The sequence below is a fragment of the Anoplophora glabripennis genome, unplaced genomic scaffold (assembly GCF_000390285.2).
Source record: "Anoplophora glabripennis isolate ALB-LARVAE unplaced genomic scaffold, Agla_2.0 scaffold1189, whole genome shotgun sequence".
Classification (NCBI taxonomy): domain Eukaryota; kingdom Metazoa; phylum Arthropoda; class Insecta; order Coleoptera; family Cerambycidae; genus Anoplophora; species Anoplophora glabripennis.
This window is the reverse complement of record NW_019417736.1, coordinates 56,744-73,600: the sequence shown is the minus strand read 5'-3', so window position 1 is coordinate 73,600 and position 16,857 is coordinate 56,744. Positions and strand designations below refer to the sequence as shown.

Here is a 16,857-nt window from a genome sequence, read left to right as displayed (position 1 = left end):
TTTTTCAGAACATTGTTGAAAAAAATTAATAACGGATTCAGTGCATCAAAATACATATAGATAGCTTAGTGGTATTTCCAAATCAGCTCACATTTTTTATTTTGTGTGTCTGTGGTATTAAGTATTTATGTTATCCATTTCTATCTTTTTCATTGTAACATGTTTTGCAATTGACTATAAAAATAAGTGCACACAGGAGATATTATTTATACAGGGTGATTCAGGTTTAATCTGGATAACTTCAGGAATCGATTGAACAGGTTAAAATAATGTTCATTCATGGTATAAACTTTTTTCCTAAATCCCATCACTTTGGAGATAGAGGGCGTTGAAGTAGGAATTTTTTTCCCTTTTCTTAGTATTCTAAGTATTTTTAATGACTTTTGAAATAATACTTTTAACGATGATTTTTTCATGTGTTGCTATAATGTTAAATAAAATTTACGCGGCTGGGGCGCTACATTGTTACGGATTTCATTGAATATCTCAGAAACAAGGCCAAATATCAAAAAAAAAAAACAAGAGGCGAAAAAAGTTTCAAAATTAATGAGACAGAAGTGGTGTGCAGCTGTTTTATTGAAATTAATTAATGTTTTTGAAGTTTTGAAATAATGTAGGAGGGGGTAGCACACAAAATACACTTTTAAGAGGGGTAGGTGGTTCAAATTTAAGAAGCTTATGTAAGATCAATCGGATGAGTAGTTCAAAAGTTATGAGGGGAAAGCAGAGAAAAAAAATCTATTTCTCCGCCCTCTTTCTCCGAAATGATGCGATTTAGGAAAAAGTTTATATTATGAATGAACATTATTTTATCCTGTTCTACCGACTCCTGAAGTTATCCAGATTAAACCTGAATCACCCTGTATACACAATGCTTTATCTAAAAACATTAAACAGAGACACAAACAAGCACAGCAAATGTTACTTGCAAAAACATGCTCGCAATACAGCAAAATTCAAGTCTCCTGAGAGCATCGTATGGTGTTCGAGCTTCTTAACCTCAATGAAGGTGAAGCAAAGACTAATTACTATATTGTAAAATATAGATAATAGAAAAATTAGTAATCATTACTTTTATTCTTTCAGCACTGTCCTATTTCTACTATTCGGATAATATTCTTTTCTTGCTATTGTGCGTATTATGTGAGAGTTAACTTAAATTTGTCATTTATTTTAAACACATTTTTTTGTATCTTACCAAACTTTAATATTTACATTATATACATAGAATGTCCCAATATTTCCATGTACATGGAAATAACACAGATTCCAGAGGTTAAATAAGACAGTTTAAATTTACCTCTATCCAAAGCTGCTTCATAAAAAATTTAAGATTTTCTAAAAAAACTCAAGAGTTGGTCCAATTTAAAATAAATTTGGTATATATACACATAAACAAAATTCCTGGTTCAATAATTGGGTAATATAGTCTTGGGAAAAAACAATAAAAAGATTAATACTCTTTATTACTATTCAAGCTTTCGACAAAATTATTCTCTTCTTCAGGAGTTCTAAAATTTTACAAGAATTTATAATTAGGCAGTCCATTGTAATTGAATTACAAAAGAAGGTAACTTACAAAATGTGAAGATTCACATTGAAGATGGCATGTTGACAATACTAACAACCAATTAAATTACATATACAGGGTGATTTTTCTTTAAATACAGAAACTGCAAGAATAGATTAGTTGCCAAAAAATAAGTAGTGTTTGCTCTATAAACTTTTTTCCTGCGGGACGTGGTATTCGAGATACAGGGTATTCAAGTTTTCAAAAAAAATTATATTTTGGGTTATATCTTCATATTAGGCTGGACGATTTGAATGAAATTTATTACAGCGTACTCACGTAATTAGACCTTTTATTGAATATAATATTAACCTCGTGGCATTAACCAGCAGCTTGCTACTTAAGGTGCTGCTCCGTTTTCCCAAGAAAAAAATACGCCACTTGCAATTTTTTGTAGAAATTATGTTAAATTCAGGTACTTGTGACCAAGGTATTTTTTAATAATAGCGGCCGTTTAGGAGATAATTTACTTATTTGGCGACGATAATGCGTAAAGTTAGTCCACATACTTCTTCATATTTGTTTAAAATCCATCTGCAAAAATTGATTCCTTTGTCTGCATTGTCAGTTAGTAAACTTCACGATCATCTAGTTTTAGTGTTATAACCAGCTTTATTTATTTATTCCTGAAGCTGCAGGCCATCTTGGGCTTATGAACATGAGACGAACTGTGGCAAAGAATAGAGGAAAATCGTAATCTCCTCAGGGAAAATCATACCATGATAAGTTCTTCTATAAATAGCCTGATTAGATTATGTCAAAAGTGTATTGATGCGGAAGGACTTTGTTTTGTTACTTAATTACTTATTCAACCTATTTGCTAATGTTATTGTATTATTAGTTTTGATATTTTTTCCACAAATAAAATTATTTCTACAAAAAACCGCCAGTGGTTAAAACCAGGAGATTTTTATCAAATAAACGGATTAATTTACAAGGAATATTCAATAAAACATAAAAACAAGTTCAAATATCTTCTAAATGGTTACTACTATTAAAAAACACCAAGATACATTTTTCATTCATTTAATGCTGAATGTAACATTATTTCTACAAAAACCTGCCAGTGGCGTATTTTTTTCTTAGGAAATTGGAGCGGCACGTCCCGTAGCACGCCACTGGTTAAAGTCACATGGTTAATATTACTTTCAATAAAAGGTCTAATTAAGTAAATACACTATAGTAAATTTTTTGTAAACTCGTAACACCCTTTATCTCGAATCCGGTGTCCCGCAGGAAAAAAGTTTATAGAGCAAAATCTACTTATTTTTGGTAAGTAATGAATCTAGTCCTGCAGTTTCTGTATTTAAAGTGAAATCACCCTGTACAAATATAAGTATTGTGTAACCAAGGAAAAACAAACTGTAATCACATAAATAAAAATCATGTCAACATTTTACCATTAAAATTACTATTGTTTGTGTGGTATAGTACTTACTTAATTTTAATGTTAAAAAATTCGTTGAGCAATACTTAATTGGACCTCATATTTTTCCATAAAATGATGTTTTCATTAGTACATACACTTGTAGTTCGCTAAATGAAAATATATAAATACAGTGCTATTTTTTTAAAACCTGACATAGGCCAACTTTTTTATTTGAAGTGATAGACTAGTACTTCCAAATGCAAAGTTATAGGTAATAACTTGATTTAAGAAAAATTTACAAATAATTCCCGGTGTTGCCAGATTTCTGCAGTAGTTACAAAAACCATATTTTTTCAAATGGCAACACCATATTTTTTTAATATAACTTGACAAACCTTCAAATTCTAAATAAAAAATGTTGTCATATTTCCTTATTGGAGTACGATAAGTTTTCGAACAATCGGCAAAAACAACGAAAATAATATGCAGTCGGCAGGAACTAAAAGAAGCTGAGGGTTGTTTTCGCTGTACAGCAAGAATAAAACGCTCTCTCAACGGCAATAATAAAGTATTTTATTGAAAACTAAATTATATAGTGTTATATATTATAATGTGTCACTTGCGAATATGTGTACCCACACACCCCCTTGCCAATATGGATGCCATCACGGAACCTGCAGCCGGTCAGGGAAACGGACCCTTCTACTGGACCTAGTGGTAATTGCCTTGGGTGTGGTTGGCACGGATAATGGGGCAAAAGTTGATGGAAGGCTATTGTTCTCGTCCCTGGTAGCTGTCGCATCATTCAAACAATATGCTGGTCTGACTCTGTCTATGGACACTTTAACTTCGCGACCACGCACTAGCACCGTGAATGTTTTGTCGTCGCGTTTGATCACTGTAAACGGACCATCATAGGGGTTCTGTAGTTGAGTTTTAACGCCCGCACGCACAAAAACATGTGTCGCTGTTGCCAAGTCTTTAAAAACGAATGGCGTCTTCTCGCCATGGCGTTTAACTGCGGCTGGACGTAAGCTTTCCATATGACGTCTGAGGTCCTTAACAAAATTCGCTTCGGCGCTGAGCTCTTCGTTTGTCCTGCGGGAATGAAGAAATTCTCCGGGTAGGCGTAGATGTTGTCCGTACACCATCTCGGCTGCGGTAGCTTGAATGTCTTCTTTCCATGCTGCACATATTCCCAATAGCACAGTGGGAAGAATGCTAGTCCATCGATCGTTTCGGTGGCATTTTATCGCTGCTTTTAATTGGCGGTGAAAACGTTCCACCTTGCCATTCGGCGCTCTTGGCACCGCGGCACTTAGGCCTTATTAGGCCCCTTGTACACCCTCCTTCATTCCTCAAGTACTTTTCTTCAAACCATCCTATTTACTACACGGGTGGCTTGGTGGCAAAGTCTCGTACAGTTTATGTATGATAGCATGGTCTTGAGTTACAGATATTTCTTTGCTCTGTTCTCATTATCTTTTATCGGGGACCACACGCATGCGGCAAATATTGAGCGACCCAGGTCTCTGGTAGGCTGCCACAGCCACGTCCTATAGCCTGCCTTAGGCCACCCATCCAAATTCCAGCCTGCGTCCGTGATGCTTGCCTCGGCAGATCGAAATCCACCGGCCAAGACACCCGGCTAGGCGGTCCCAGACTTGGATATTAAACAATAATTGTGTTTGAAAGGAGCTATCATTATTGTATTGTCATTGTGTTATTTGAAAGCTGTTGTATTTGAATGTGTATAAAAGTAACGCTTTAATTCAATTTCGAAGATGATTTTCAGCCTTTTGCAGATCCTACCGGTTGTTTTCAGTTTTACTAAGTTAGTTCTTAAAAACTCCGGATTTGGAAAAGGCTTATCGGGATGTCTTGCGTGGAATTCAGCCCACGAATTGCGTATCCTTAAGCCATTAACATGAAGAAAAATTAATTCAACTTTCTCTTTTGGATTAAATAATTGATTCATCTTAGCAACTGATTTAAACGTTATTTTTATACACATTCAAATATAACAGCTTTCAAAAAACACAATGACAATACAATAATGATAGCTCCTTTCAAACAACACAATTTTTGTTTAATATCAAAGGCCTACTACTGCTGTGTTAGTTTCTTTTAGTTCCGACTATAGATTATTTTCGTTATTTTTGTTGATTGTTCGAAAACGGCTATTCCAATAAAGAAATGTGACATAACATTTTCATAACATTTTCTATTTAGAATTTGAAGGTTTGTCAAATTATGTTAAAAAAATATGGTGTTGCCATTTAAAAAAATTTCCTTTTAGTAGCTACTGCAGAAATCTGGCAATGCCGGAAAGAATTATTTGTAAATTTTTCTTAATCAAGTTATGTCCTACAGCTTTGCATTTAGAAGTACTAGTCTATCACTTCAAATAAAAAAGTTGGCCTATGTCAGGTTTTAAAAAAATAGCACTGTATATAGGTTGTCTCTAAAGGGTATGTACAGTGCTCCACCAGATATAGTACCTACGACTCAAAATTTATGATTTATCTAAACTTGCCTTAGTCCAAAAATTATTGATAATAATGGAGCTACAGGGTGTCAAAGTTAAAAAAATTAATAACATTTTCTTTAATATCTTTTAACTACTTCGAGCTAATTTCGTGAATCCCGTTTTTTTTTGGATGAGAAATTCGAATTTATTGGCGATTTCATTATATCTTCTAGAGGGCGCCACAAGCGATCATTAGGACGCATTTAAACTGCCTACACTATTTTGTGCCATGGTGTTTTTCACTTTGGGCTAGAAAAATCTTTCCCACCAACGTTTCTGCTTAAAAAGGGCATACCTTGCTAATATCTCATTTTCAACAAAAAGGCATTAAAATTTGTAAATGCTTAAAAAAAATTGTTTAAATTTATTTTAACTCCACTGATAAACGAAATTAGGAGCAATCGTTTATTAGCAAGAAATATGCCTATAAAAAAAAACAGTCTAACATAATTTATTATTGACCTCTCTTAAAAGATATATTTTTCAATGGATAAATATATCCTGCACTTGCTGCTCATTGATGAAGAGTCAAAAGCCAACCAAAAATCAAATCAGTTCTGTCTCCAGATACGAAATTTCACAAAATTAGCTCGAAGTAGTCGAAAGAGATTAAAGAAAATGTAATAAATTTTTTCAATTTGACACCCTGTAGCTCCCTTATTATCCATTTTTAGACTAAAGCAAGTTTAGTTAAATCAACTTATTTTGAGCCATACAATTCAGGTACAGCTTTGTACAGACCCTTTAGAGACACCCTGTAGAATAATAATAATCATATTAATTCTATATATCCCTCATTGGGTGAATTATGCACAGTAATGTCTCTTCCGATTAATTTAATTTAATATTTTTCAATTAAAATTAATAACAAAATTTAAAATTTTATAGAGCTTTTTGAGGATATATTTTTTTTTCTAAATTATTTATTAAAAATGTTGATTTTCATGAAAGATCATTGGATTACAAGTTACTGAACGTTGCAAAGAATTACTTCATATTAACTACGTTGGTTATATTACTACATATAAATTAAATTTTCTTTGACAAATCAGAGTGGTATTGAAAATGCATTGATAATAATAATATAATTATGCAAAAATCTTAAAAGATGCAAACAATTTTTAAGGGAGAAAAAACTTAGAAATATCCATTTTCTATGTAATAAAATAAGAAAGTTACTTGCAAAGAAAATAGTATATTTTGCTTAGGGGTGGGGGCATTTATTCGAGTTTTATAAATACAGTTACTGCATTTCATTTTTTCTTATTTATTGGGTATTTTGCCAGGTTTGAAACAAAATTAATAAATTAAATATAAAAAAGGATCAGTCTGTTTTTTTGAAAATAATTTTGTCTAACTAAAAAATACACTGAAAAAAGCAGACACGCACATCAATAAGTCTGTGTATTTCAAAAATCAATCTGATTGCATCTTTGTTGACTACAAATACTAAAGGGTATAAGTTGTAATAAAATAAACATATGATATATGGAAGCAAACAGAAACAAACAAATTTAAACTGTTATTACAAAAGTATTGTATTGAGTATTGAAGAGGAGAGATTTTCGAAAGGTCAAGACTTATTGAAGAGTATAATATATCGCATATTAATAATATGTATATTTTGTACTTTTTATTTGTTGGCTTTTTTCAGTGTGATATTTATTGTTAGGCAAAACTATTTTCATAAAAAATAATCCTTGGCTGATTCTTTGGTGCAAGGGTTTACTCAATAAATTTTTTTCACAGGTTGAAAAATACCCAATAAATAAGAAAAAACTGAAGTTATTATATAAAAAAGTCACATGTATGCCTAAGTATTGTCAGTAAATTTTTTTACAATTTGTTGTCCTTTAGTGGCTAAACGAAGCAACTTTGGATAGAGGTAAGTTTAGTTAAATCGTCTTATTTTGACCTCAAAAATAAATGTTTTAATTTTTAAGTGAATCACACAGTTAAGGATACTACAACAGATTTTTCATGGAAAAGAGTTAGGTTATTTGACAAAAACTCTTGTGAAGCTATCTTAGACCATTGTAGAGAAAACCCACAAGCAACGGTAGAAAGTGTTGAGAGTAAGGAAAAGAGCAAATGGAGACCACTTCCTCTGGATACAGTTGTAAGTAAAATTAAAGTAAAAACTTATTTACTTCTACATGAATTAGATTAATGTATTTTTGATATATATTTTTGAACACAATGTAATTTAAGGTTTTTTAATAATGTCGATTACCATTTTTTGTTACGAATTTTTTGCAAAAATGGTAAAAAAATTCCCAGTTTACAAAAAGCATTGATTGCTCCTGAACATTAAAGTGCAATGAAGAATAGAACCCTTAAATATATATGCAAAATATAATTTTTTTTCAGAATCAAATGATAGAATCAGGTGTTTTTTCTTGTTTTACAAACTTATTTTATCTTCATAGATTTTCTCATTTCCTTTGTTTAATGTGAATTTCATTTTTTCAAATTTAATGACCCAGTTTTAAACTTTAAGAAGAATGAAAATTTTATGAAAAATAAAAAAACTATATATATATCATTAAAAAAAAAGAAAGAAATGTGCAACCCTCATTGAAATCTTAAAGTCGGTAATACCTATTTTAATTTTTTAGTTTCACAAATTTTGTTCAATTTTTTTTTATTATTGAGAGAATTGATCTGTATTTTATTTGCAATTTTTCAAAAAATGAAACCAGTTATTGATATCATATATCATTTGAAAATTTTGTAAAACTGTCCTCTTGCTAGAAAACAATAATATTAACAATTTCCATGGACTGAGACAGAACACAGGAAATACTGGACTTCAAGGCCAGGACATAGCCATTTTAAGGAGCTCATGGAGTATTCTTCGAAGGAAAGAGCGAACGATTTACTGAGCTTAAACAAAATCCTCCTCAGGAGAGTGACAGGACTCATAATGGGACACTGTCACTTTAGGAAACATCTACATAAGGTAAATCTTGTAGACAGTACGATCTGCCGAGGATATGAATCGGCGGATGAAACTTCTCTGCATATCCTGGGCGAGTGCCCGGGATTTGCACGTAGTAGAATGGCGCTCCTGGGGAGGCCTTATTTGGAACCCAAGGAACTGAGAGAAGTGTCAGCAAGGAAGCTTTTGGACTTTGTCAAAAGGACAAATTTACTTGCTGAATAGGACTAGCAGTGGGACGCACAATAGGCCTAATTAGGCCGCGGTACTATGGGACTTATTAAGACCAACCACTAGGAGAAGAAGAAGAAGAAGAACTATTTCCAAAAAAAAACTCATTTAGAAAAATCGATGTAAATGCCTGTACATTGACAGCAAATTGTCACTATGATGGCGTTATATTTGCATTGGAAATAATAATAAATCCAAAAAATTTTTTTTGACTCATTTTATTATACAGGGTGGTCCGAATTTTATGCAGGAAACTTCGAGGGCAGATAGATCTCTTTAAAATAATAGGTGTTTGCCTTATAGACATAGGTCTGGAAGGGCCTCGTTTTAGAGATACAGGGTGTTGAAATTGTTAAAAAAAATTGTTTTTTTGTTTATATCTCCGGAATCTATTAACCGATCTCAATAAAATTTGGTACAGATAATGTATGACAGTAGGCCTTACATTCCCTAAAATATGAGCTCTAAAGGTTCAACCAGTGGTGTACAACTGGACAGGGGTCGCCCTCTTTTTATAAAAAAAACTACGCCACTGTATTTTTTACAAGTTATTGTAACGGATTTATATTCTAATGCACTAAATACGTAAAAAAGGTAACTTGAATTTTTTCCCTAAGATTCACCGTTCTCAAGTTATTCATACCAATACAATCCCCTTGTGGCAGACACTTCAAACCATAATATTACAAGAATATTTATGTTTATGCTTAAAAGTAAGTGCAATTTGTAAGCAGATCAACAAAATTATTTCCACATCACCTGTGAGGTAGTGTTCCTAGTGTGTTTTAGTTTCTCCTGGAGGCTTAATCCACTATCTTTACAAATAAGAACAATTTAAATGAAAATAATAATAAAAATACATTTACCAAGCAACAACAATTAAACAAGAAATGAAATTAACGTTACGTATTTGCAGCAATTGTTCAAAATGCGAACCATCCACATCGATACATTTCTGACAATTTCTATTAATGATTAATGGAATTACCTAACTAATATCATGTGGTGGTTTTCTTTTAATTCATTACACCCCTCTTCTATTCGCTGCAGTAGTTGTGGTGGAGTAGAGTAAACTTTACTTTTCAGATAGGTAACCCCAAACGTAGAAGTCCAGGGGGTTTAGATCTGGCGATTTGGCTGGCCAAGAGACTGGATTCTCTGCACCATTATGGTTGACATTGGCATTTGGTCTTCAACCTATCCATCGCCCCATATAATTTTTAAGCCATTATTGTATTATTCTCCTAAAATGCGCAGGAGCACCATCCATTTGTATCCAGCTATTTTGTGGTATATTTAATGGAACATCCTCTAATAATTCAAAAAGATCGTTTTCTAGAAAGTTTAGAAATGCTGGGAATTTAGATAGGGTGACAAGAAATAAGATCCGAATTATTCCGAGCCACACTTTCACAGAAAATTCATGTTGAAAAGATCTTGTCCGAATTTCATGAGGATTTTCTTGTGACAAAATATTGTGAAAATTCACTAACCCCTCGCCTTGTGAACGTAGCCTCATCAGTCCAAAGTATTTCTAGTAAGAATTCTGGATTATGTTTGGACTTTAAAACTACCACTAACAAAAATTCAGGTGTGTCTACATCTCCCGGAAGTAAATTTTGCACAGGTTGTAAATAGCACGGATTTCTACTCACCCCAATGTTCTTAAAATTTCATTTCTGTGTCTTTCATTGCGCCGTCGTGATTTTCCAAATATCGTTTTAACTCAAAAGATGAAAGCGACGAGTGTAAAGAATTTTGTTGATGTGCTTCCAAATTGCACTTACTTTTAAGCATAAACATAAATATTCTTGTAATATTATGGTTAGAAGTAACCGCCACAAGGAGATTGTATTCATATGAATAACTTGAGAACGGTGGACTTTAGGGAAAAAATTCACGTTACTTTTTTTACGTATTTTGTACATTAGAATATAAATCCGTTACAATAGCTTGTAAGAAATACAGTGGCGCAGGTTTTTTTTTATAAAAAAGGGGTGACCCTGTCCAGTTGTACACCACTGGTCGATCCTTTAGAGCTCATATTTTAGAGAATGCAAGGCCTACTGTCATACATTATCTGTACCAAATTTTATTCAGATCAGTTAATAGATTCCGGAGATATAAACAAAAAATGAATTTTTTTTAACAACTTCAACACCCTGTATCTCTAAAACGAGGCCGTTCCAGACCTATGTTTATAAGGCAAACATCTATTATTTTAAAGACATCTATCTGCCCTGGAAGTTTCCTGCATAAAATTCGGACCACCCTGTAGAGGGTGTTATTTAAGTACGTGGCCAAATATCAAAAGGTTATTTTCTTAGAGGGATACTAAGACGAAAAGTTTATATAAACATATGCCGGTAATGCTTCGTTTTCAAGATACAGGGTGTCAAACTATTTAAAAAAAATCGTTTTTTCGTAAAAATCTTAATAATTCTTTATCCAATTTTGTTATAACTTGGCAGTGTTATTTATGATAGAAAGGGGCTAATTTAGCCCTAACTAGATTAAAATTATTAAATCCAGTGGCATCCCGGGAGCGTTGTTTTCGCCAATCTGTAATATACTTACTGGTAAGATTTCATTAAACAAAAAAATAAGTTTCAGCCCATTACATCATTTTCGTAACTCGATATCTGCGCCCATTAATATACAGGGTGTAAATGATAATTTTAGCCAAACTTTAATGGCGTATTCTATCGATGACAATAATCAAGTTTTGCCTTAAAAAAATTTTTGATGGGACGCTTTCCTGCGAATATACAGGGTGTTACAAGTTTCAAGTATTTATATTATTTTTGTTTATTATTATTATTTACGTATTGTTATGTTTTGAAATATCTCAAAAATATTAGGTACCTATTGAATTTATTGTTACACATTTAGCAATCAATAGAAAATGGTAAATAGTAATATAGGTACTTAAGCAGATTCAATACCGAAAACTTTTACCACCACACCACACTGATGTGCAATGTTGCCAGATTTCACCCATAGTTTTACAAGCTCTTAATGAATAAATAGACAATTTTATTCAAATACAAAGTAATTTGTCGTACATTAAACACGAAAAATATATTTGCGAACTAATATGTGTTGTAAAAATTTAATTCGCATATATTATATTTAGTTCACTTAAATTAGTTTATGTAAGGTTGGTACTGTAGCGAATTTCCCGTGTATAAGCACAGGCTTCCCTCCCGTACCGTCTGCCCCGCAAGAGATCTAGCGAACCCCCTTAAGCATCTTTGATTTCCCAATTGTCTAAAGACCAGTAAATTATACGAATACTTTACAAAAATACTTTATTGCCACAAATTGATTTTACATTTTAAAAACATTTAAAATTATTTAGAAAACCAGTGGCCTACTCCCCCATTAACTACACCACTGGAGTATATTTTGGAATAAGTTATCAATTAAAAAATAGTCCCTAGTAAAAAAATGTCATCCACCAAATTTTATCACTCAATCTTTTTTGCCAGTGAAATTACAGGAAAAATAATATAAATATTTGATACTTTTAACACCCTGTATCTCCGTAGGGAAGCGTCCTATCAAAAATTTTTATAGGGCAAAACTTGATTATTTTCATCGATAGAATACTAGAATAGAATAGTTTGGCTAAACTTATTATTTATACCCTTATAGATGCCCCTTTGAATTTCTATTAACACGGAAGACAAATCAGACCAGGTTAACAAATCATTGACAAAAACTGTTAGCAATTATTTCACTAGCTCGCGAAAATTTTGCCATATTCTCTTTTGCAAGCTGCATTAGGTATACATCGTACAGCAAGATAAGGCACAAATGCAGTGCCATATGTCATCGTGTTTAGCTCAAAACATTTCAGATTTCCATCTGAATTAGAACTTCAAAATATTTTTTGATAGCATCGTTGATTTGCATCAATTAAAATCTGTTTATACATTTTAGATAGGTATGTCTGCTGCTTTAACATATTTAAGTTGTCGAAATCTTAATAAAACAGCAAATATTTTGTTTTGTAAACCAGGACCAATAAACTGCTTATCATTAAGTGACAACTCGTTACTTATTTGTTTTAACAGATGCATTGAAAACAACTCTACATTTTGTACTTACTTGTTAATTTAACCACTGTATGATGTGGTATAAAATAGCCCTCTTTATCCTTTGAATCTTCAATTTCAGACATATGTCCAAGATTTTATATTCTCTCATGAAATTTATATAATCTGACCGTAAATTAGGATTAATTGTTAATCTATTTTCCAAGGAATAAAACATTTTGACAGCAATATCGTGGAAATTACCTGCATTTTTGACAGATTCTATAAAAGGATTGTTCACAATAAATCTTCCACCAGACGCCGCACTTTTTAACTATCTTACATACCTACCATATAATTATTGTGGATATTTCCTTATTAAGTTCAAAGTCAACATATTTATTTTTATTAACTGCCCAGCGAATAATTTTTATTAATAATACTAACCCTGGAGCAATGCAATTTATCTTGCGAAATGATATGGAATCGATAATGTTTCATATCGATATTCAATACAAATTTTTAATAAAAAGTATCCAAATGTAACTGTAATTCGTAGAACAGTTTGCAAACTAATTATAAAATTAGATAATACTGGTGATGTAAAGTTATTAAAAAGATAAAAAAGAATACACTGATAACAATGCTGCTACTATTGTGGTTATGGACTGTACAAGACAATCCAAAGATGTTGCTCAGGAAAAAGTCAGAAAACATAGATATTAGCAGATCTCATATTCAAATAATTTTTTTGGGTGTCCTTTCTGTTACAAGTATGTGAATAAAAAATAATGTGGTGGGAGATTCCTAACCTGTTTTATCTTACAACTTTTATGACACAAGATGATTTGAATTTTATGCTGTAATCCAAATCGGTAGACATTTTTAAGCCTTCGTTTTTTTTAATGGGTTAAAAAAATAATTTTTAAACTTCTATACCCTGCAGATTCTAAAGATTCTAATAATTGAACATTAATTCATAAAGCAAACTTGAAACATTATTGATGCTCCATATTCCTCTTAAGTTTTTTTTTATATATTTTAATGTTTATTTTTCAATTTACCAAATCCACTAAAAAGTTTTCTTATCAATTATCAAAGTATTTTAATCATTAGGAAATGGAGAAAATTGTTTCAAGAAAGTTAAGAATCAATGCCAAAGATGCCATGAAAATAGCAGAGAAACTCTATACTCAGGGTTATATTAGTTACCCTAGGACTGAAACAAATATTTTTCCAAAAGAATTGAATTTGACCCCCCTAGTCGAACAACAAATGGAAGATGCTAGATGGGGTCCATTTGCTCGCAGAATAATGAATGAAGGTGGACCAAATCCTCGACAAGGAAAAAAATCTGATAAGGTAATATTTGAAATGGGTAACCTATTTGCAGTAATAAAAAAAATTTTAGGCGCATCCTCCTATACATCCTACAAAATATGCAGCCAATTTAACTGGCAACGAACAGAAAATATATGAATACATTGTACGACATTTTTTAGCATGTGTACAAAAAGACGCTAAAGGATTTGAAACTACTGTTAACGTTGACATTGCAGGTGAAAAATTTACTGCTAAAGGCTTAATAATTCTAGAAAAAAATTATTTAGATGTGTATGTATATGAAGGATGGAATACCAAGGAGATTAGTAATTACCACCAAGGAGACACATTTATGCCTACTGTATTAGATATTGTAAGTATTATCCAACCATACAAAAACGTAAAAAAGTAGATATAATAGAGGTTCATCATCTTTTGACATAAACTTGTTACCATTTTTAAAGTTTTAAATGAAACAAGGGCTTGAATCCTCATCACAGAGGCTTTTTAAGTTTTTCCATTTAAGGAATGGTGCATTGTAGAGGACTAGTGAAGAAAAAATTACTGACAATTATTTTTAAGTTTAACACATTTTTTACTTATCACTGTAAAAAATGAGTTAAATAGATTATGCTCAGTTTTAGAATAAATACAATCATATTGGTTTGTATCTTCTACAGTAGTTGACATTTTTTTTTAACCAAATCCAGTTGCGTTTCACGTCAACGGGCACAGTGGGCTGCCCAGAATAAAAATGCATCAATATTGACGTTCGACGTGTCAAAAGCTTCGTATTTAAAAACTCTATCAAATGCCGTCTGGTGATTTTATAAAAACATCATGGCGGTTTCAATATGGCGTCCGCAATCATGGAAAATTTTGTTTAATCAGCAATATTGATAGATAAGAAACATAAAAATACTGTATTGTAGACTGAATCACCATATCTATATGGTTTTGGGGTTGCTGATTTCGAATTCAATATTCATTAAACCCCATCTGGTCGCTGTTATATGAGTAACACAGTCTAACCACCACAATTTATGTTTTCGGGATCGCTGAAATCAATTCTGATATCAATATAACTTCAACTAGTCAGAGTTCGTGCCTAACCTCAAAAAAGTTGCGCAAATTGCTAAGATTACACTTTTCTACGTTTAGGAATGACGTGTAACCAACATATCTTTATATTTTTGGGATCACTGAATGGAATTCCTATATCCGTTTGAACCCAACTAGTCACTAGTCATACCTAACCTCAAAAAAATATTCCAAATCGCTAAAATGACACTTTCTCTGGTTGAGTTATAAAGTCTGATCACAATATCACTAAAATCGCTTATAATCTATTACAGGTAACTAAAGTTGATTATTATATCCGATTGATCTGTTATTTACAAAAGTTACCCCCAAGCCGTATCACTTCTCTAACCCTCTCATGGTAGTTCCAATATGGCGCCTGAAGATACACATAAAAAACACGAAATATTGGATAGCATCACTCAAACGCTTTCAAAAAGTCTCTGGTGCGCTGACACTTTGATTAGGGTTTTGATCAAATCATTTTAATTTCTGAGTTCGTTGACTGAATTCACATACTGAAATACATTTCGAAATAGTATTTGCCGAATCGATTAAGGCTTACATAAGAATTATCCCGTCCTTTTAGTACTTTCGATATTTTTAAATTCAACAGGTTAAACAATATACAGGGTGTACCATTGAAAACTTTGCACCCGGTTTATTTTGAACTACGTTTCAATATATTAAAATTGCCGCGACACGTCCATTTTGTTTTTGAGGGGGACACATTTTAGCGTTAAATACAGACTCGCCAGAACAACCCCCCTCGCGGGGGCACATTCAACTTTAGAATCTTAAATGGCACTCTAGGTCGAGTGACACCTCATTCGAAACTGTTTTTAACTCTGGTTGTCATCATGTAATTTTTTTCAACAAAATTGTGTTATTTCTAAGCATAAGTAAATTGTTTTTTCAACAACATGAACTAAAATTGAAAAAAATTACATGATGTATGCTTTTTGTGTTTAATCGGGTGTGGCCGTTATCATGGCTAAGACATAAAGTCTGCATTACCTTTTCTTTAGTATTATATGCAGAACTTCTAAAAATGATTTTTTCTTTTTATATGGAACATACCTTTCATCATATTACAAGCTTGTTTAGAAAAAAACATAAAAATATGGTGGTCGCACTATTATAGCTTTTGAGGTTATGTACGACTAATGACTAGTTGGGTTCAAACGAATGTAGGAATTCGATTCAGTGACTCCAAAAATATAAAGATATGTTGGTTACACTTAATTCCTAAACGTAGAAAAGTGTAATCTTAGCAATTTGCGCTACTTTTTTGAGGTTAGGCACGAACTCTGAGTAGTTGAAGTTATATTGATATCAGAATTGGTTTCAGCGATCCCGAAAACATAAATTGTGGTGGTTAGACTGTGTTACTCATCGTAGAAACGCATTATTTCAGTTCCTAGCGGGCAGCCGACCAGAGCACACGTGTTTTGTGAAAGTGTAGTGCAAGGAGCAAATTCTACCTGCCTTTATTAAGGCTACCTTGAAAGAATCCCTTTCTTTCCTTTTAATCACCGACCTAATCCCCGGCTTAAGCATAGACGCCGTCGGCATCTTTGTTACAGCACCTGTGCCGGGGTTATGCCCAGGTAAGTTTTTACTTATTTATCAGTTATTTGCATTACTTTAGAATACATTTCTTTAAAATTGCGACCCCCGACAAACAATATACCAGACAGACAAATACACCAAAAGACACGTACGCCCCCGTGAGGGGGCATCCCCACACGACTAACACTTACACACCTTCCC

At 32.5% G+C, this 16,857-nt stretch overlaps 1 protein-coding gene across 1 annotated transcript in view; it reads left to right on the top strand.

Annotated features, from left to right (window-relative positions):
- LOC108914644 (DNA topoisomerase 3-alpha) overlaps positions 1 to 16,857 on the top strand; it is a gene marked incomplete at its 3' end in the record, with an annotated part of 91,302 nt that overhangs the window by 30,031 nt on the left and 44,414 nt on the right. The window contains exons 5-7 of the mRNA XM_018720491.1: positions 7,413 to 7,588; positions 13,798 to 14,043; positions 14,093 to 14,377. Of these exons, the coding sequence (XP_018576007.1) occupies positions 7,413 to 7,588; positions 13,798 to 14,043; positions 14,093 to 14,377 (707 nt within the window). The remainder of the gene's footprint in view (positions 1 to 7,412; positions 7,589 to 13,797; positions 14,044 to 14,092; positions 14,378 to 16,857) is intronic.